At 45.8% G+C, this 20131-nt stretch overlaps 2 protein-coding genes across 3 annotated transcripts in view; one reads left to right on the top strand and one right to left on the bottom strand.

Moving 5' to 3' along the window:
- Positions 1-1905: 1905 nt before the first annotated feature.
- POP5 (POP5 homolog, ribonuclease P/MRP subunit) lies at positions 1906-6617 on the top strand. Its single transcript, XM_084868393.1, has 6 exons — positions 1906-2024; positions 2111-2253; positions 4188-4337; positions 4470-4553; positions 4640-5026; positions 5261-6617. Exons 1-5 carry the CDS (start codon positions 2005-2007, stop codon positions 4750-4752), a joined length of 510 nt encoding a protein of 169 aa, XP_084724519.1. The 5' UTR covers positions 1906-2004; the 3' UTR covers positions 4753-5026; positions 5261-6617.
- The window catches only part of RNF10 (ring finger protein 10), a 37671-nt gene continuing 23685 nt past the window's right edge, over positions 6146-20131 (bottom strand). The window contains exons 7-17 of one of the 2 annotated variants that reach the window (XM_084868286.1): positions 17250-17410; positions 14353-14478; positions 13834-14107; positions 13513-13646; positions 12105-12222; positions 11767-11868; positions 10858-11013; positions 7867-7967; positions 7533-7590; positions 7271-7429; positions 6146-6705 (exon numbers count right to left, since the gene is read on the bottom strand). In XM_084868286.1, the coding sequence (XP_084724412.1) occupies positions 6629-6705; positions 7271-7429; positions 7533-7590; positions 7867-7967; positions 10858-11013; positions 11767-11868; positions 12105-12222; positions 13513-13646; positions 13834-14107; positions 14353-14478; positions 17250-17410 (1466 nt within the window). In that variant the 3' untranslated portion in view covers positions 6146-6628. The remainder of the gene's footprint in view (positions 6706-7270; positions 7430-7532; positions 7591-7866; positions 7968-10857; positions 11014-11766; positions 11869-12104; positions 12223-13512; positions 13647-13833; positions 14108-14352; positions 14479-17249; positions 17411-20131) is intronic. The other variant, XM_084868287.1, reaches the window with a different exon arrangement.

Here is a 20131-nt window from a genome sequence, read left to right as displayed (position 1 = left end):
ATGTACCTTGGTTGCGGGCATATCCCCAGTAGGGGGTGTGCAAGAGGCAGCTGATCGATGACTCTCTCTCATCGATGTTTCTAACTCTCTATCTCTCTCCCTTCCTCTCTGTATAAAATCAATAAAAAATATATTAAAAAAAAGAAAAAAAGAAAAAAAAAGAAAATGACTTTAGGTTTTCTCACTGCACAGAATATAGTCAAACACCGCTGCAGTTAAATATTTCACCCTTTGTTCTCTCTGCATGATCTACGCTAATAATCTGCTTCAGGCTGATATTTACTGCTGTGTTGCTGACAATTCCCTGAAAGAGAAGTTGGTGTGCTTCACTGGGCTGGGAAAAGTTTGGCTACGTAGAAAGCAGGTTTAATTAACCAAGTTTATTCTATATCTATAAAAGGCAAAGCTGGCTTGTGCATGCGACATACATATAAAGCTCTTGCTGGTGCCAATCGCATGCGTGTGTTTCAATCCATCACTGTCAATTGTGAATTTGGTTGACACTTCTATCGATATTATAGAGAAAGGGCGAATAGCGATATTAAAACATTTCTTCTAATTGATTTCCTTTCAATGTACACAAATCCGTGCACTGGGCCTCTAGTCTTTCATAACAGAAGTCAGAATAGAGGCTACTTCTGGGAAGGATTTTGACTGGGAAGGGGGCATGGGAGCCTTCTCTGGCACTAGAAACGCTCCCATAATCTGGGCGGTGGCTTCATGTCCATCTTGTGTAAAAACACATTGAGTTGTATAAGCATTTTATACGTGTTATTCCTCAATAAGACGTTTTTGAGAAGATATTCAAGCAGGAAAAAAGAGTACTAAGCAGTATGATCCTACTCTTAAAAATAAAAGAAAAACATAACAACATGGGCAGCAGTTCTCATCTCAAACTTTTTTCATTGTCTCATTTTCACATTATTGAGGATCCCAAAGAGCTTTTGTTCTTGTGGGCTGTATCAATACTTATCATGGATATTAAAATATAGATGTTTAACAGTCAATTGCATTAGCCATCAGAGTGATAACGTCAGCATATGTCATGTAACCTCTGGAAAACTTTACTGTCCATTGGGAGAATAAAAAAGGCAAATAACATCTTACTGTTATGAATGTAATTTTGAGCTTGGCGGCTTGGAAAACCCAGAGGTCCCAAATCTCACTTTAAGGACCGCTGGCGGGGCGGGGCCCATGGGACGAAGGAGGGGAGGGGCAGGGAGACACACCGCATGACAAATTATTTTCTCTCAGTAACGGATTATAATTTATTTTTATTTGCTGCTTTTAGGTGCTTTTCAATGGAAAATATGCCCTCAGTGGATAGAACATCAGTCTAGGGACTGAATGGTCCTAGATTTGATTCCGTCGGGGTTGCAGGCTCAATCCCCAGTGTGGGGCGTGCAGGATCTCTCTCATCATTGATGTTTCTATATATCTCTCTCCCGCTCCCTTCCTCTCTGAAGTCAATTTAAAAAATGTTTAAGGAAAATATAACCACCACTGATTGGTTTTGCAAACAAAAAACGAGACTCATGTTGAAAAGCCCCAATAATAATAACATATTTGGCTGTATGGAAACAGCAAACCGAGCTCCACGCTGTAAATCCGAGAGTTCCACTTGCAGCTTTAGAGGGAATATGTAAGTGCGCACACGCCTGGGTTGTGCTGGACCAGGAAGTAACCTCCTGAGGGCCCACGCGCAGCACTGCATCCGTGTGGCCCCGCGCGCCGCGGCGGGAACACGAACACCCACCCAGCCTAGACCGCCCCGCGCTGCGCCCGCACCCACCTCGGGGCGAAACTCCGAGCGCGCCAGCGCCGGGCGACGCAAACGGAGGCGGGGCTGAAGGAGACTGACACTGCGCTCGGCCTCTCAGCACCATAGCCCCGCCTCCCCATCCTACTTCCCTCTCTGAGTGGCTGCAGGACTGCGGAGGTTAGTTCCCATTGGCCATCAACAGGCAACAGCTTTGCGCGTCGGGAGCCGGAGCGGAAGTCGCCATGGTGCGGTTCAAACACAGGTAGGCGGCTCGTGGCTGGCCCCTCGGTGCTCTTTCCGGCCCGGCGCCCGCAGCCCTGGCCTCTCTCACCTCCCCTCGCCCCCCAGGTATCTGCTCTGCGAAGTGGTGTCTGACGACCCCCGCTGCCGCCTGAGCCTGGATGACCGCGTGCTGGGCGGCCTCGTGCGGGACACGGTCGCCCGCCTGCACGGGACCTTCGGCGGCGCCGCCTGCTCCATCGGCTTCGCGGGTACGAAGGTGCTGGGGACGGGAACCTGGGGGGATTGAGGGCCGGAGGAGGGAGGGAGGGCACAAGCAGCCCAGGGAGCTGCCAAGCCTGGTGCACGAAGTGTTTTTTGTTTTTAATATATTTGTTATTCATCCAGAGAGGGAGAGGGAGAAACATCCGTGGTGAGAACCGGCTGCCTACTGGGGGCTGACGTGACCTCCCGGTTCATAGGAGGCTCTACCGGGGAGCCATGTGGCTGGACCACTAAGTGGTTCTTTTTAGGCGCCTGGGATTCCCAGCTCCAGGTGTGGACAAGTCCAAAGTTAGGCGGAGAGCTAAGACAGAAGGCAGTGGAACTTTGGGCAAGAACCCCCTGTATCTATTTATATGTGAATATTAGTGATTGCTACTTATTAGGATGACTAGAATTAAGTGAAGGGACATGTGTATAGCTCCTATTAAGTTAGGTGACTGGTTACAATAATATCACATGGAAAGTCCTCAATAGGGCCTGTAAAGAACAGAACACGATTATGTGCATGTAAATGAGGAAGAAGAGGTGCCTTCCCGGCAGCCACACAAATCTAAATTCGTTCCTTTACTGTATGCTCAAAATGGGATCCGTGTTTCCCCGAAAATAAGACATCCTCTGAAAATAAGACCTACTTACAGGTTTCCTTCTGAGTGAAATATAAGGCATCCCCCCCCAGGCTAAACATGAGAGATTTGGTCCACTGATTCTGAAAGAAATAGAGTCACAGGAAATTCAGAAATTGAATTGTTATGATGTTCTAGAAGAGACATGATTGTCATTAATAAATGAGTAAGTTCTTGATACTGTAGGATTCACAGTTTGGTTTGTGTTGACAACTACCGTACTACCGTACCATACACAGGTAATAAATTTTCTTTATTTTCATTTAACAATGTGTACCATATTCTTCTTCATGGAAAAATAAGACATCCCCTGAAAATAAGATCTAGTGCATCTTTGGGAGCAAAACTTAATATAAGACACTGTCTTATTTTTGGGAAAACGGTATATGCACACTAGGGGCCCAGTGCAGGAATTCATGCCCCTTGAAAGGAACCGTGGACGGTGAGGCTGCGGTGGGCACGGGCGACCCTGGTCCTGCCTGCCACCGCTCCCACACTGATAGCGCCGGCCCCACTTGCACCCACTGAGGGCGTGGAGCAACTGGGGCTGGCACCAGCAGCAGATGCACGCTGGGCCGGCACCAGCAGCGAGTGCCAGCGGCAGCTGCTGCCCCGTCTACCCTCAGGAGCAGGGGGAGTGAAAAAGCCCCTTCATGATCAGGTCTGGCAGCCGATGCTCGCACCTGCTGATGGTGCGGCAGCCGGGCAGGACCACATTGTGTGGGAGCAAAACATCCTCATTAACCACTAGAGGCCCACCCTGACGGCCAGCACCCCACCTTGGTCTGGCATCCTCACTCACCTGCTCCATCCCGCCACACCCAACACCCCCCATGTTCCACATGTGCCCCCTGGTGGTCAGCGCACATCGGAGACCAGTTATTTGGTTGTTCTGCTGTCTATTTGTATATTAGGGCTTTATATCGATAGAAGATAGGCATAATGCTACATCAGGTGAGTCTGGGCTGGCTACAGAGCCCAGCTGTAGAGCCTTTCTTGAGCCAAGGGTTTGGATCTCCATCTCCCCACCCCCAGCGTTTTACATTAATGTCAGTGAATGAGAACAACATTTAAAATTCTAAATTCATCAGCTGAGTGATGTGCAAGGCACTGGCCATTGTCTATCCCCTCCCCCCCTTCCATAAATGACAATCTTTCCTTCAGGAATCTGTTTTTACTCATGTGTCCCAAATGCCACTGCCTTGGACAGCTGTTGGCACTCTGTAGGCTTAGTTACCCTAAGACCTTTGACCTGCTGCTGAGAATCCAGTTTCCCCAAACTTTTTTGCCTGCTGTAGTGCGATACCTCAACGCATATACTGGAATAGTGCTACTTCGATGCCGAAAGGAGTTCTACCAGCTTGTGTGGTCGGCTCTTCCCTTCATCACACACTTGGAGAACAAAGGACACCGTTATCCGTGTTTTCTCAACACCTTGCACGTGGGCGGTACGTCAGGCTCCGAGTTCAGTGGTGTCTGGTGGGTGGTCTCCCTGTCCTGCCAAGAGCAGGATGCTTTCCCCTGGCTCTGACAGTCTTCGAGGAAGACGCCTTTCACCACAGGGCTCTTTCCTGTGCCAGGTACCATTAGAACATGCCAGAAGTTCCTGATTCAGTACAACCGGAGACAGCTGCTGATCTTGTTGCAGAACTGCACTGATGAAGGTAAGCAACCCTAACCCAGTGCGAACTGAGCTGAGACTGGCCTCCAGCTGTCAAAAACCTCCCCCCATGTGCCTGCCTTCCCCCAGGGGAGCGGGAAGCCATCCAGAGGTCTGTCTCCAGAAGCTGCTTGCTGGAGGAGGAGCCGGGTGAGGAGGAGCTTTCCGACGGCGGCGAGGAGGCTGCCGAAGCCATGGAGTGAACCTCTGCCGGCTGCACCGCGCCCAAGCCTCAGGCCCACTTGGAGGAACAGGGCATTCTGGGAGGCTGGGAGGCGCTGGATCTTGTACATTCCCAGGATCTCCTTTCTCCATCATAGAATGGATGTTGCTCAAAGCCGTGACACATCTGATAGATTTGTGGCTTTTGCCACAAAAAAAACCCATTCATGTCAGGATGGAACTCTCTAATCCCCCCCCACCCCCCCCAAGTTCCTGACCCTGGATCTCTGAATGGCTTTCGGTTAAGAATGACAGGTTAGCCGGGACCGGTTTGGCTCAGTGGATAGAGCGCCTGCCTGCGGACTGAAAGGTCCCTGGTTCGATTCCGGTCAAGGGCATGTTCCTTGGTTGCGGGCACATCCCCGGTAGGGGGTGTGCAAGAGGCAACTGGTCGATGATTCTCTCTCATCGATGTTTCTAACTCTCTATCCCTCTTTCTTCCTCTCTGTGAAAAATCAATAAAAATAAAAAAAATAAAAAGAATGACAGGTTATACGCCGAAACCGGTTTGGCTCAGTGGTAAGAGCGTCGGCCTGCGGACTGAAAGGTCCCTGGTTCAATTCCGGTCAAGGGCATGTACCTTGTCTGCGGGCACATCCCTGGTAGGGGGTGTGCAAGAGGCAACTGGTCGATGTTTCTCTCTCATCGACGTTTCTAGCTCTCTATCTCTCCCTTCCTCTCTCTAAAAAATCAATAAAATATATTAAAAACAAACAAAAAAAAGAATGACAGGTTATAGCTACTCCAGCTCACAGTCATACTAGCTGATACTTTAACCTACTTATAATAAGTATGTCTGGCTGACCTGAATTGAACTTACAAAACAAAAAGCTGCCCTGTCCAGGCAGCTCAGTTGGTTAGAGCATCGTCCCGATTACGCTGAGGCTGCAGGCTCGATCTCCAGTCAGGGAACATACAAACATCAGCCAGTGAGGGCATGAATAAGGGGAACGAAAATATTTCTTTCTTCCCTCTAAAAACTCAATGGATTAAAAAAATAAAACAGAAAGCTCACATTGCTTGTGCAGGTAATTTATTGCAACTGTTTGCCTTCGCATTCTGTTAGACCTAGAGGTTACTTTATTAAGCAGCAAAAGAATTCATCACTCCAATTTAGCTCAAACCAGGGCATGAGACTACTCTAGACAACGGGGAGCGGGCAGCCGTGCTGCTGCCAACCCGTCCTCCCCTCCAGGGGCTGGACTCCTGCTCCTGTCACTTGAAACGAGTTTGGTTTAAAGGTTGGCAGAAGGTCCATCTTTGCTTGCCAAACAAGCCACGTGGAAGAGGTAAAACCCTCCATCATACATGCAGGTGCAGCCTAGGTCTGGCCCCACAGCCTGGCCATGTCAAACGAAAAACTGCAATTCGAGCTGAGTATTCTATATCCATTTTATTCCATCCCTGTTTCTTTAGAGGACTGAACAGATAGAAAAGATTCAACTACTTTTAAAAGCCTCGCTGAAAGGTGCTGAAACCAGGATGCCCGGCACATGACATCAGAGCACAGCAGTGCGGTTTAACACTCTGGTCTGGGCTGCTTTTCCAGGGGATGTTGAAGGGACTCCTTTATTTAAGGTTGAGAAAAACTAATCACACATGGTCAAAAAGACTAACCTGTAACAAACTAAAAACCTTGGCAGGAAGAGATCTCTTATGAGTGTCAATACTTTATTTTGGTGTAAAGAGGGAAGCTGGAAAATACACTGTATTTAAAATCTTGGTTCCCCCTCATATTCTGGAAACCCCCTCCCCCCAGAACTAATCTGTTCAAACTCAGATACATAAAAATTACAGCAGCAAAACGAAAGCGTGGAGAAAGAAACCAGATGGAGAAGGTAGCCTGGGCCAGTAGTGTCACTTGGTGTGGATGACGGAGGTGCTGAACAGGAGTTTCTGCTTCTGCTTTTTTCTTTTCTTTCCTCCTCTCTCTTCTAAACGAAAACAGAAAGAGAACTTAGTTTAGAATGCCACCCCATGTCCCCTGGCCAGTTTTCATTACTGAGAGTGACAATGGCAGCTAAGAGTACATGTTCCGGAATCAGAATGGCTGTTCTGGAATACCGGTACTTGGATACGCTTTGTTTTTGGACAAGTCACTTTATCTCCCTGGAACTGTTTCTTCAGCTGCAGCAGAGTTACACCTTCTAACAGGGTAAAGTTAGGCATGCCAGGCACACAGGAAGCACACCATTAATGCCATTCTCTAACCATGAACGCCAGAGTTGGTGGGCTTCGAGCCCAATTTCTGCACCAATGAGCCCCCTTTACCAACTCAGGATTCCAACATCTACTCTCCACTGCTGTTTTAGAAGCGGAAATAAAAGCCTGGAGAATTAACCTGGGGTGGCAGAAAGGTCCTCTGTGACACCAATGAAATGTTAGCGGACACTAGCAGGTGAGCCTAGAGCTCAGGGAAAAGTGCCCGGCGATCAGTGCCCTCTGCCCCGGACCCGGGCGGGAAGGACCGCCCTGTGCTGAGCACTCCCCCGCCTTTACCAGAGAGGGCATCGGGAGTAGCAGGTGTGTCCAGTTTCATGAAGGCGGCTTCGATAGCTTGGCTGAAAGAATTCTGGAAACTGGGCACAGGAACACGGTCTGAGTTATCACTCTCCCCGTCGCTGTCCATGGTGGCAGGAGGGACCAAGCTGTTTTCATCTAAAAAAACAAACAAACAGTGTTAAAATTCTAGAAACAACTCTAGAGACTTTTACCTTCTAAAAAGGGCAAAACCCACCTTCACCAGGAGGGCCATCCTCACCTTTCTTTGGAATAGTTTTGGGCCACACATCTGCTTTTGCTTTTCCAACTCTCAGCATCTGCCAAAGTGGGAAAGGGGGGGGGAAATAAATCTAATAATTTGCTGAATAATGAGAACACTGATCCGCCCTCAACTACTCTCAGCCTCTCTCTGGTACATCTACGAGAATATCTGGGACTAAATCTATGAGCTTCCCTCTTAAGAACACCTTCTGTGATTATTAGGATCAGTGTCACATTAGTCTGCGAGCCCCTTCTTCTCTAACAGATTTCCAGAAAGAGCACGCAGTGGAGTTCGGTTCAGTGTCCTTGCTGTTCCCAAGCACGGGGTTTACCTGGGCAAACGAAGGGAAGTGAGAGTCCTCCTCCAGGCTCCCGACGCAGAGTGGAGGGCTGCCCTGGTTCGCAGTGGGTGACACAGGGCTCAGCACAAAGTCTGAAAGGGAACCAGACACTTTATTATATGAGTCAAGTTCCAAAGAGCTAGTGTCCTCTTAGTAAGAGTGAAGAGAGGAACCCTGAATCAGGTATGGATAATTACCTATCAACTCAAAAAGCAAACTCTGACCCGATTTCAACTCTGCCATGTTCTCAAAAAGCCAAGAACAAGGCCCATTATTCATACCAGTGAGCAATAGAGAAGAGCTGTGTTTACAGTAACACCAGAATCTATCCCATCCCCACAGTAAGACCTTCCACATCAGCTGACTCTCAAGGACTAGGTTTGCTCTGTCATGACCTGGTTTGATACAGATGTAAACACTCCAGTAAAGGTATAAAATTTAATCAGGTCAGCTTTTATGTTCCAGTCAGCAGGTGTCGAAGACTTGAGGATATTCAGTTAGAATCCAAAACACACACACAACAGATCCCGAATGAAGAGGCCGGCTTTCCCCTGAGGCTCCCTGGGGAGCAGCCTTCCCAGCCTTTGGCTTCAGGTGGAGCATCTCCCACAGGTCAGGTCTACCTGCTGTTCTGATCACTAGGGGGGGGGGGGGGGGGGGGTATTCACTCCCCCACTAGCAGGCCCTTCCACAGCCAGCCAGCGCTGTTCCACTTCTAGGACCATCCCACTGCTCTTGCTCAAATACCTTCAGGAACACTAGTATGGAAAAACACAATCTTTATATCACAAACAATGTGGTTGGTGTTCTGCTGTATTCCTTTATATAGCGGCTCTCTTCTTAAACATGCTCTTCAGAGCAACCTCAAGATCCAGGTTCTAATCCCAGTCTCTGCCACTAAGGCCCTGCCTTAACCTTAGGCTCCTAATTAATGATAGCCATACCATCAAAAAGGTAACCAAGAGTTTTTAATATTGGACATTTTGTTTAAAATACCTGATAGAGAAATAAAATTTAAGTATCAAAATATCTGCCAGGGGATGAAGATAAGAAATGACAGCTCTCTGAAATGATAGCAACTCTTTTCTTACATGTTTTATTTCCTAACAGTAATACATTCTATAAGAGGGAAAAAATATTTTTAAAAGGCTAAAGGCCTCTTTGAACGATCTCTCAATCCTGGTCTCACTCCCTAGAGTGGAATACGATTACCTGTTTGGAACATAATCACCCCACTATTTTTCTATACACTTAGATATTCAATCCCACAATAAAATGTTTTGCATGTTTTTCTTTAAATCTACAAATGGTATCATGTTGTTTGTGCTAAAAGTTCCTTTTATTCTAAATGTGTACCCATTAGTTCATAAAGAGAGCTATTTTCTTCTTCCTTAGGTATAAAGTACGATGTTTCAAAGTATCAATGCTATAATTTAGCCAATTACTTACCAATAGACTTTGTAGACTATCCCCCCACCACACCTGCTATTATATATAAAAGGCTAATATGCTGTGTCTGACTGTCCAACCAGTTGCTCTGACACGCACTGACCACCAGGGGGCAGACGCTCAATGCAGAAGCGGCAGTGACCTGCACTGGCCATTTACAGAGAAGTGGCACCAGGGACCTGGCGCCCACAAAGCAACACTCGGCTTTCCCCAAATGGGACACAGGCCCTGTCTCCAGCCCAGAGCAACAGCCCACCAAATAGCAGCCAACACTGCCAAGACCCCATGGCGCAAAATGTAGCCTACAGCCCGGCCCAGCCCAGCGACCATCATGGTGGGCATCACGTAATGACATCATATACCAATGACCATCTTCCTCTCCCTAGCAACTAACCTCGTTGGAGTTTCTTTAGCCCAGGAACATGACTTGCTTTATAGCCAGGTGCAAACATTTTACACTGTAACCAAATGTCTGTGAAGCATTTTCCCTTGACCTCATCTCATTTGATCCTCACAGAAGTCCTGGAGTAGGTAGATAGGAGACTCAGTGGAATTTAATTTTCTTTTCATTAGCCAAAAAATGGACATTTAGAAAGCTTAGAAGAAAGTTGACCTGACTGAAAAGAAGAAATGATGGACCTTGAAAATGACTTCAGGCCGAAGCTGGTTTGGCTCAGCGGTAGAGCGTCGGTCTGCAGACTGAAAGGTCCCGGGTTCAATTCCGGTCAAGGGCATGTACATTGGTTGCGGGCACATGGTAGGGGTGTGCAAGAGGCGGCTGGTCGATGTTTCTCTCTCATCAACGTTTCTAGCTCTCTATCTCTCTCCCTTCCTCTCTGTAAAAAAAATCAATAAAATATATTAAAAAAAAAAAAAAAAAAAAAAAAAAAAAGGCGTGTACCTTGGTTGCAGGCACATCCCCAGTGGGGGGCGTGCAGGAGGCAGCTGATTGATATTTCTCTCTCATCACTGTTTCTAACTTTCTATCCCTCTCCCTTCTTCTCTGTGAAAAATCAATAAAAAAATATTTTTTTAAAAAGAAAATGACTTCAGGTTTTTTCACTGCACAGAATAAACTCAAACACTGCTGGAGTTAATATTTTACCCTTTGTTCTCCCTGTGTGATCTAGATTAATAATCTGCTTCGTGCTGATATTTATTGCTGTGTTGCTGACAATTACCTGAAAGAGAAGTTGGTGTGCTTCACTGGGCTGGAAAAGTTTAGCTACATCAGAAGGCAGGTCTAATTAAGCAAGTTTATTCTATATCTATAAAAGGCTAAATTGACTCGCTCATGCATGATACATATAAAGCTCTCGCTGGCGTCAATGGTACTCATGTTTCGATCTGTTACTGTTGATCATGACTTTGGTCGACACTTCTATTATAAAGGGCAAATAGCAGTATTAAAATATTTCTTCTAATAAATTTCAATGTGCACACATTTGTGCACTGGGCCACTAGTTTATAATAAACAAGGTTACAACAAGGAAACACTTGCACCTTCATTCTTTACATCCCAACTTTACTTACCTGCTTGGGAACCTGGACTTCTGCTAAGAGGAGAAATGGAGAAAGCCCCATGGCCCTCAGTGCTGGTGGGACCTAAAGCAGAATCAGAGGAGCAAGTATAGGAATTGAAGGCAGGAAACTGCTGTAGATTCTCCAGGGGAATGTGGACTTCTGGGTCTGCAAAGGAAAAGATGAGAATGGTAGGCCCATTTACAAATTTCCTCAAAAATTTTTTTTGAATATATCTTTGACTTCAGAAAGGAAGGGGTAGAGAGATGGAAACATCAATGATGAGAATCACTGATTGGCTGTCTCCTGCATGGCCTCTACTGGGGATCAAGCCCACATACTGGCTTGTGCCCTGACCAGAATAGAACCATGACCTCCCGATCCATATAGGTCAATGCTCAACTACTGAACCACACCAGCCGGGCAGATTTCCTCAAATCCTTTTCAGCGGTTCAGGTCTCCCCGAGGGGAGTAAGATCCAAACATGTCAAACTCATGGCTTGCTGGCAGCAAGTTTGACATGCTTGATAGACAGAAGTTTCAAAATCCACATTTTTAACTCTATTTAGAGAGTCAAAGGTAAGGTTGATGATCCATCCAGAGAACTCATGGGACAATTATCCCCAGCATTCAACAGATCTCTAATTCTCCCCACCACCAGGTTTTCTCACCACTATACCAAAGATGAATTTAATCTTACTCCTTACTATATGCCATGTACTTTGACCCAAATTAACTCATTTAATTCTCAAATAAGCCTATGAAGGAGGGTACTCTCATGATTCATACTTAAAAACTGAAGAGAACAAGTGGCAGAGCTGGGATGAGAACCCAAGCAGTCTGGCTCTGAGGCTTGGGCACTGAGCCTCTGGACAGCGATGCACAGCTGTATTACTCAAAGATGAGAGTGCTTGAACTTACACTTGCCCTGTTTCTTGTTCTCTTCCATCTCAATCCTACGCTCTCGACGGCGCTCCTCCCGAGCCTTCTTCTGGCGTTGACGCTTCCTCTTCTCAATGTCATCTGTGGGTTGGTCAGATTATGAGGCAGACCCAAGACAACCTGGCCATTCCCTCCTCCTAGTTGACTAATACCTAAAGCCACACGAGTAGTCCCGGTTGGATTGGATGAATAGATGGAGTGTATCAGGAGGTTCTAAGACTCTTGACACCGCTCCTTAAATCCTCCCATACTGGGTGTCTAGTAATAGAAATCCCTGAACTCCACTATATCGAGAAGCAAAGTTGGGGCACTCTTACCTGAGAATATCTCTAGGGTTTCCTTAGAGACCACAGGAGGCTGCAGAGCCAGTTCACAGATGCTGAACTCACAGGTGAGGGGCAAGTGAGAGAGATATCTATGACGCTGTCGAACATCCTACAGTGGAAAAGGGACCAACACTCAACAAAGACCAGGCCTTACTCTATAGACAGAAAATCCCACCTAGACATCCACAGTATACACACTTAGAGTCAGCACTGCAGTGCTCAAGTAATCACCACTTTGAAAAGCCAAACAAAGTGTGAATTAAGCTACAGAAAGGTAGACTAAGTAACCAGAAACAGTTTCTTGGGTTTGTGTTACAAATGAATAAACAGAGCCTGGCAATAAATTATCTAAAGCTGATCAGCTGTTTCTGATTTTCTGTGGTCCATGCCTCAGAGAAGAGAATAAGGAAAATAAAGAGTAACTTCCTGTCAAAAATCTGGGAGCCATTGACAGAATTAATAAGTGGGTATATACATAAAGCAGATTTCCCCACTGCATGAAGGTCGACCTAAAACAGTAAAAAATGAAGCCCATCAACTTAATTTAATTTTGTTTCCTTTTTCTGCAGGTTTTATGGAAAGTTTATAATATCCAAAGAATTTAGGCTTATAAAAAATTTCAGATCAATACAGAAATAACTCTCAATGGGCAAATTTCACATATGTAAATTATCAAGCAAGTTAACTCATAGATATATAACCCAAAAATGCATTTTGAGTTTGCATAAACTAGCTTTTAAAGAGTCCTCCAAGGATTTTTCATTTTCTTGGACATTTCTCTCAAGCAGGGGTCTTCAAACTACGGCCCACGGGCCACATGCGGCCCGCAGAGGAGTCTGATCCGGCCCGCCAGGTTTTTTGGGCAGTGAGCGCAGCCGAGGTGTTACAGTAGGAATTAGTAGTTCATATAGTCCGGCCCTCCAGCTCTCTGAGGGACCGTGATCTGGCCCCCACTTTAAAAAGTTTGAGGACCCCTGCTCTCAAGCAATAAAAGAAACAAAAAAGCCAAAACCGGTTTGGCTCAGTGGATAGAGCATCGGTCTGCAGACTGAAAGGTCCAGGTTCAATTCTGGTCAAGGGCATGTACATTGGTTGCGGGCACATCCCCAGTAGGGGGAGTGCAGGAAACAGCCAATCCATGTTTCATTATCATATCGATGTTTCTCTGTTCCTTCCTCTCTTCTTAAAAAAAAAAATCTTCGTGACTTTTCCCTTTCCCACGTGGGAGTCTGTACTTGTTCTTCAATAAATCTCTACCTCTGTTATACAAAAAAAACAAACACAAAAAAAACCAAGAACACTAAAAGGCCTTAAAAGTTTGTTAACTTGGGTGAGCAGGCCCAACTCCAAGACATTAGGTCCTTGCTGCTCCCTGACCTCCACCTCTGCAGGGCCTTACCTCAGACATGGAGTACCCAGCGATCTCCACCACCACTGCCGAGATCTTCTCAGGGCTCTGCTCCAGGCTGCCATACTCCCGCACGAGGCAGCGCACGTTCACAGGGTGCAGGAACATGTACTGCCCATCCTCCGCTGAAGACAAGCAGCTCGATCACACAAGAGCCGTGGCCAGTCCTCACGATGGGGCCCTCCTCATGGCTAGGTCTGTCTCTCCCGCCCCAAGCCGGAGGCCAAGGAGACCCAGTGGCGATACCTTCTGCTCAGGCCATCTCTCTGAAATTATCTGTTGCAACCAGCCCTCCTCCTCAGGGCCCCTCACCTTGGTAAAAGTAGTAACAAGGAGAGCTGCTCAGGTGTGTGAGGCCTGCGGTGGGTTCCTGATGGCTGGACTCAGTACTAATGGTTCCCTCTGCAAGACTGCCATCTGCTAACTCCGAGTCATCACAAGCCTCTGGACAACCCTTCGGGTCAGGCTCTGGCTCAGATACTGCTTCCTCTTCCTCTACCAGCGGGAGACCAAGAGGACGAGACGAGCGCAGAGAACCAACTTCAGTGGTTTCTTCATCAAAAGCAGACAGGTACTCTAGCACTTCCTGTTGGGACAAATTCCAGGTCAACAGAAAGTACACCTGGCAAAGGTAGGCCTAGGAACAAAGTTCTCTGGATGTTTACTTTAGTGACGCATTCGCTGATGTAACTAACACCTCTGGGGAAAGAACTAATAAGCACCCAGGAAGACTCACAGTTTCCTCTTCATCCAAAAGAGTTTGGCTCTCACACAGTGCCTACCAGCTCAACAGCATGGCAGCCATTTAGTCTGGAACAGGGACACACTAACCTTCCTGGGTTGAAAAACAGACTCCGTCGCCAAGGGAGCCATCAGCATCAGTTGTTCCAGCGCAGCCACAACACCAGTGACCTCCCCTGTGCTTTCAGCCAATCCTGACAGAGCTTCTTCCCGAGTCTAGATCACCAGAGAGAAGACAGGAAAAATCTCAGTTTCCAGAAACAAACTTAACCCTTTGCACTCCAAACCATTCTGGACATTGGCTACCAGCTACTCGACGCTACTTTGCGGCGGAAACGTGCGTTGAAATAACTCAATTCCCCGTAATCACTAATAAACTGCAATGTCCCCTGAGAGGGGACATCCGAGTGATATGCTAGAATTCCGATGTCCCCTGAGAGGGGACAGCGGAGTGCAAAATGTTAAGCTTAAGGGCAAGGGCTTTCAATGGCCTCTCTCAATAGGAATAAAAGTTAAAAGGCAGCCTCGCTGGTTTGGCTCAGTGGACAGCGCATTGAACTGAAGACTGGAAGGTCCCAGGTTCAATTCCAGTCAAGGGCACATGATCGGGTTGCAGGCTCAATCCCCAGTAGAGGCATGCAGGAGATGGCCAATCAATGATTCTCTCTTATCATTGACATTTCTCTCTCTCTTCCTCTCTGAAATCAATAAAAGAGTGTGTGTGTGTGTGTGTGTGTGTGTGTGTGTGTGTGAGAGAGAGAGTGTGTGTAGGCAACAAGACCTACGCTGGCCAGGTAGCCCAGTTGGTTAGAGTATAGTCCCAATATGCCAAGGTTGTGGGTTTGATCCCCAGTCGGGGCACACAAGTAACCAATGAATGCATAAATAAATGGAACAGCAAATGGATGTTTCTGTCTCTCTCTCTCTCTCTCTCAAAAAAAAAAAAAATCAATAAATTAATAGCCCATATGTGGCTCAGTGGTTAAATGTCAACTTATGTAAACTAGAAGGTCTTGATTCCAGGTCAGGGCACATGTCTAAGTTGCAGGTTCGATCCCCAGTAGGGGTGAATGCAGGAGGCAGTCGATCAATGATTCTCTTTCATCACTGATGTTTCTATCTCTCTCTTTTCCTCTTCCTTCCTCTCTGAAAGCAATAAAAATACATTTAAAAAGTTAATAAAAAAAAAAGCAATAAATGTATAAAAAAGTGGAACAACAAACCAACGTTTCTCTCTCTCCCTTTCTCTCTCTCTAAAAATCACTTTAAAAAATGTTAAAGGCACTGAAACCGGTTTGGCTCAGTGGATAGAGGGGCGGTCTGCGGTCTGAGAGGTCCCAGGTTCGATTCTGGTCAAGGGCATGTACACTGGTTGCGGGCACATCCCCAGTAACGGGTGTGCAGGAGGCAGCTGATCAATGTTTCGCTCTCATCGATGTTTCTAACTCTCTATCCCTCTCTGTAAAAAATCAATAAAGTACATATATATATATATATATATATATATATATATATATATTATATTTATATTTATATTTATATTTATATATATATAAAATGTTAAAGGCAATAAGACCCAAGGGCAAGAGTTTAAGTACTTAAAATCCTCATCTTTAAGGGAAACAAAGCCAAAAGCATCTGGTACTCAAACAGGATGATATTCTGCTTAGAGTCTCTGACAATGAAAACACCACAAAAGCTTCCTGAACAGAAATCCAAGAACACAAAACTAGTTTTTACGAACACTGCTGAGAGAGTCCCAGTACAGGAGGCAAGCAGGGGGCAGCCAACCCCTACCGCAGTTTAGACAGCTCTACTTCTACATTTCTTTACCTGAAATGCATGTGGACAATTGCTCTTTACTGCATAAAGTAAAAATTAAGTACATAGGATCCTGCCCAAGGAGGACTTAGAAGTCAGAGGCAGGAATTCAAATACCAGATTCACCTCTTATCAATCAGGTATCTTCAAACAAATTACCTAATCCATGATTCCATTTCCTCATCTGGGAAACAGGATAGTTGTGTCTATCATGCCAGAATATGAAGCTTAAGTGAGATAACTTCTTTTTTAATCCTCACCTGAGTATATATTTTTTAACTGATTTTTAGGGATCGAGAAAAAAAAAAAATCAATTGGTTGCCTTCCATATGCTCCCCAACTAGGGATCGAACTCACAATCTAGGTAAGTGCCCTGACCAGGAATTGAACAAGCAATCTCTGTGGTCCATGGGATGAAGCTTCAACCTAGCCACCAGGTCAGTGCTGGGCTAAATTTAAGTACAGAACCTAATGAATCAATCTCTCAGGGTGTAGTCCAACAACCAGTGATTCTGGTGCTTGTTAAAGCTTCCTGTTGCAGCCCTAGCTGGTTTGGCTCAGTGGAAAGAGCATCAGCCTGCGGACTCAAGGGTCTCAGGTTTGACTCGTCAAGGGCACTTGTCTACGTTGCTGGCTCGGCTAGAACCCCAGTAGGAGGAGTGCATGAGGCAGCCAATCAATGATTCTCTCACATCACTGCTGTTTCTATCTCTCCCTTCCTCTCTGAAACCAGTAAAAATATATTAGAAAGAAAAAAGAATCCCTGTTGCACAGGATTCAAGACATAGGAAATTCTTTATTTGTGTAATTTCCTTGCTGCTCCAAAATCCTCAGCAGATATTGCTAAGGCTTGCTGGATAAGTCATAATACTTTTTCCATAAGGTCCCTCAAATAAAACATCTCTAAAAATAAATCCAAGTGTTTTTTCTAGAATACAAAAAGCATACCTGGTTAACTAACATAGCTAACCTCACAAACTCCAGTGTCTCACTGAGTTATAAGATCATTATAACATGTTCCTTTCCCCTGCAGAGTGCTTAAAATCCAATTTGCCCTTCCCTTCCAGAGCAAATCAGCCTTTTTAGTCATTTCCTGCTTATTATCTTAAATATGGGGCTGCAGTAGCTTATGCCTGCCATCCGTCAGTTTCCAGGGCACGTCTCACCTTGAGCTCCTGGATGGCTGCCTCAATGAAACAGGACTCGGGGTTGTGCTTCTCCTCTGCCAGCTGCTGTTCCAGCGCCACTTTCTCCTCCCGGACTACCCGGTGCAGCACCTGCTCCTTAGAGGCCAGCAGCAACTTGGAGTACTGGCTGTGCTGTTCATCTACAAGAGAGCCAGCAATATACAGTCCAAACATACCACACTCAAAGCTCACAACCAGGTGGCTACACAGAAACTTTCACACACATCTGTTTTCTAAGGTGAATTTAGCATAATTTCCTAAAAATTCCTATCTATAGAGGGAATATGCAAATTGACTGTCACACTGTCTCAAAGATGGCAGCACCCAGTCCTGTCAGCCCCTTAGGAGGTGGAGGTGGGTGGTGGCAGCTGTGCAGTGCGGCCGGACCCACCATCAGCCTCCCAGTTGCCCAGGGTCAGCCTGAGGCACACACAAGCCTCGGATGTCAGCTGCCCAGCCAATGCCCAAGGCACAAGCAAGCATCAGATGGTGGCTGCCCAAGGCTCAGGTAACCAGGGCCAGCTGAGGCTTGCATATCGGCAGTGGCAGCAGCAGAGGTGTGATGGGAGTGTCACCTTCCCCTGATCGCCAGGTCACCTCCCACCCTGAGGGCTCCCGGACTGTGAGAGGGGGCCAGCCCGGCTGAGGGACGCCCCCTCCTCTAGTAATTTAATAATGACCTTAATATAAGGTTTATAACTCTGACCTCATCATATGAGAAATCTTTCCTAAGAAAGATGCAGTAAAAAATTTAGTCAACTCAAAGAGAATTTTGCAGATAGTACATGGGAAAAAAGATTACAGACCAGAATAAAATTTTTAGAGGTACCGCTGGGTAAAAGGATTATGAATGATTTACTGCCTTTACTTCTCCAAGTTTTCAATACTTTTTAAAAATATATTTTTATTGATTTTACCAAGAGGAATAGAGATTTAGAAACACCAATCAGCTGCCTCCTGCACACCCCCTACTGGGGATCAAGCCCAAAACCAAAGTACATGCCCTTGTCCAAAATCGAACACAGGAACCTTCAATCTGAGAGGTCCACTGAGCCAAACAGGTTAGGGCTTTATTTTCATACTTTTTAAAAAGTTTAAAACCATGTTACCTTTTGAGAAACTCTTAAAATGCCCTATGTTTTTCCCCTTTGCATCCTAGTACCTGCCCAGAGAAAACCATTTACAAATTTGTGTATGTAGCCCTAACCAGTTTAGCTCAGTGGATAGATCGTTAACCTGCAGACCAAAGGGTCCCATGTTGGATTCCGGTCAAGGGCATGTACCTTGGTTGCAGGCACATCCCCAGTAGGGGGTGTGCAAGAGACAGTTAATAGATGTTTCTCTCTCATTGATGTTCCTAGTTCTCTGTCCCTCTTCCTTCCTCTCTGTAAAAAATCAATAAAAAATATTTTAAAAAATATTTTGTGTATGTATCCTTCAAATATTTTATATACATTTATATACTCAGAGGCCCTGTGCATAAAAATTCATGCACTGGAGGGAGGCTCCCTCAGCCCAGCCTGCCCCCTCTCACAGTCCAAGAGCCCTCAGGGGTGGAAGGTGACCCGGCGATCAGGGGAAGGCAATGCCCCCATCACATCTCTGCTGCTGTTACTGCCAGCAGTGCAAGCCTCAGCTGCCCCCGGTTACCTGAGCCTCAGGCGGCACTGGGTGGCTGGGTAGCCACCATCTGAGGATTGCCTGTGCCTTGCGCCGGCCCTGGGCAGCTGAGGGGCTGAGGGGACTGGAGGACTCTGGAGGCAGGGGGGCGGTCTGAGCCTTGCTGTGCACCTGCCGCCCCAGAAGGGCTGAGGGGACTGGGTGCAGCCATCTGTGGCTGTGGGCACCACCATCTTTGAGGGTATGACATTCAATTAGCATATTCCCTCCTTATTGGCTGTGGGTGCCACCATCTTTGAGGGTGGGCAGTCAATTAGCATGTTCCCTCTTTATTAGATAGGATGTTCAGCCCTGGCCAGTCTGGCTCAATTGGTTGAGCATCATCCCATGCACCAAGAAGTCACCACTTGGATTCTCAGTCAGGGCACATGCTTGGGTTGCAAGCTCAATCCCCAGTAGGGGGCATGTAGGAGGCAGCCTATGGAGGTTTCTCTCTCTCTCGTTGATGTTTCTCTCCTGCACCCTTTCTCCCTCTAAAAAAAAAAAAAAAAAAAAAAAAAAAAAAAAAATCAATACATGCACACCCATATTTATAAAAAATATTTTCCAAAAATGATAAACTATACATTTTGTTTTACAGGTTTTCATTCAATGTCTTAAAATTTTCAAAATATTTTTCCCAAAAATATTAACACAGAGATCTATCCCATTTTTACCTTCTGTATAGTGTTCCACAATATTATATATTCTGACAAGTTCCTTGGGGAACATTTAGTTTATTGCCAATTTGGTTACAAAATAAATCCTTTCTTTAATAAATTGCCAAGACCGGTTTGGCTCAGTGGATAGAGCGTCGGCCTGCGGACTGAAAGGTCCCAGGTTCGATTCCGGTCAAGAGCATGTACATTGGTTGTGGGCACATCCCCGGTGGGAGGTGTGCAGGAGGCAGCTGGTCGATGATTCTCCCTCTTCGATGTTTCTAGCTCTTTATCCCTCTAATAAATATCATAAATAAAATTTATATATAAATTTTATAAATAAAATTTCTAAATAAATATCATAAATAAATAAATAAAAATTTAATATTTTTATTGATTTTTTACAGAGAGGAAGGGTCCTCTCTATAAAAAAATCAATAAAAAAATATTAAAAGTCATTTATTTATTTATGATATTTGAGTATAAATGCTGGATTTAGGGTTGTGCATATTTTAAATACTCTGAATCCCTATCCCCAAAGGC

Source organism: Pipistrellus hanaki, assembly GCF_964339955.1.
Source record: "Pipistrellus hanaki genome assembly, chromosome: 19".
NCBI classification, from domain to species: Eukaryota; Metazoa; Chordata; class Mammalia; order Chiroptera; family Vespertilionidae; genus Pipistrellus; species Pipistrellus hanaki.
This window is presented reverse-complemented; position numbering and strand designations above follow the sequence as displayed.

Bases quoted from the DNA above. Each gene is read 5' to 3' on its own strand.
- POP5 (XM_084868393.1), top strand. From the start codon at position 2,005: ATGGTGCGGTTCAAACACAG. The intron at 4,338-4,469 runs GTACGTCAGGCT...TTCCTGTGCCAG, and splicing joins CAACACCTTGCACGTGGGCG to GTACCATTAGAACATGCCAG. The intron at 4,554-4,639 runs GTAAGCAACCCT...GCCTTCCCCCAG, and splicing joins GCAGAACTGCACTGATGAAG to GGGAGCGGGAAGCCATCCAG.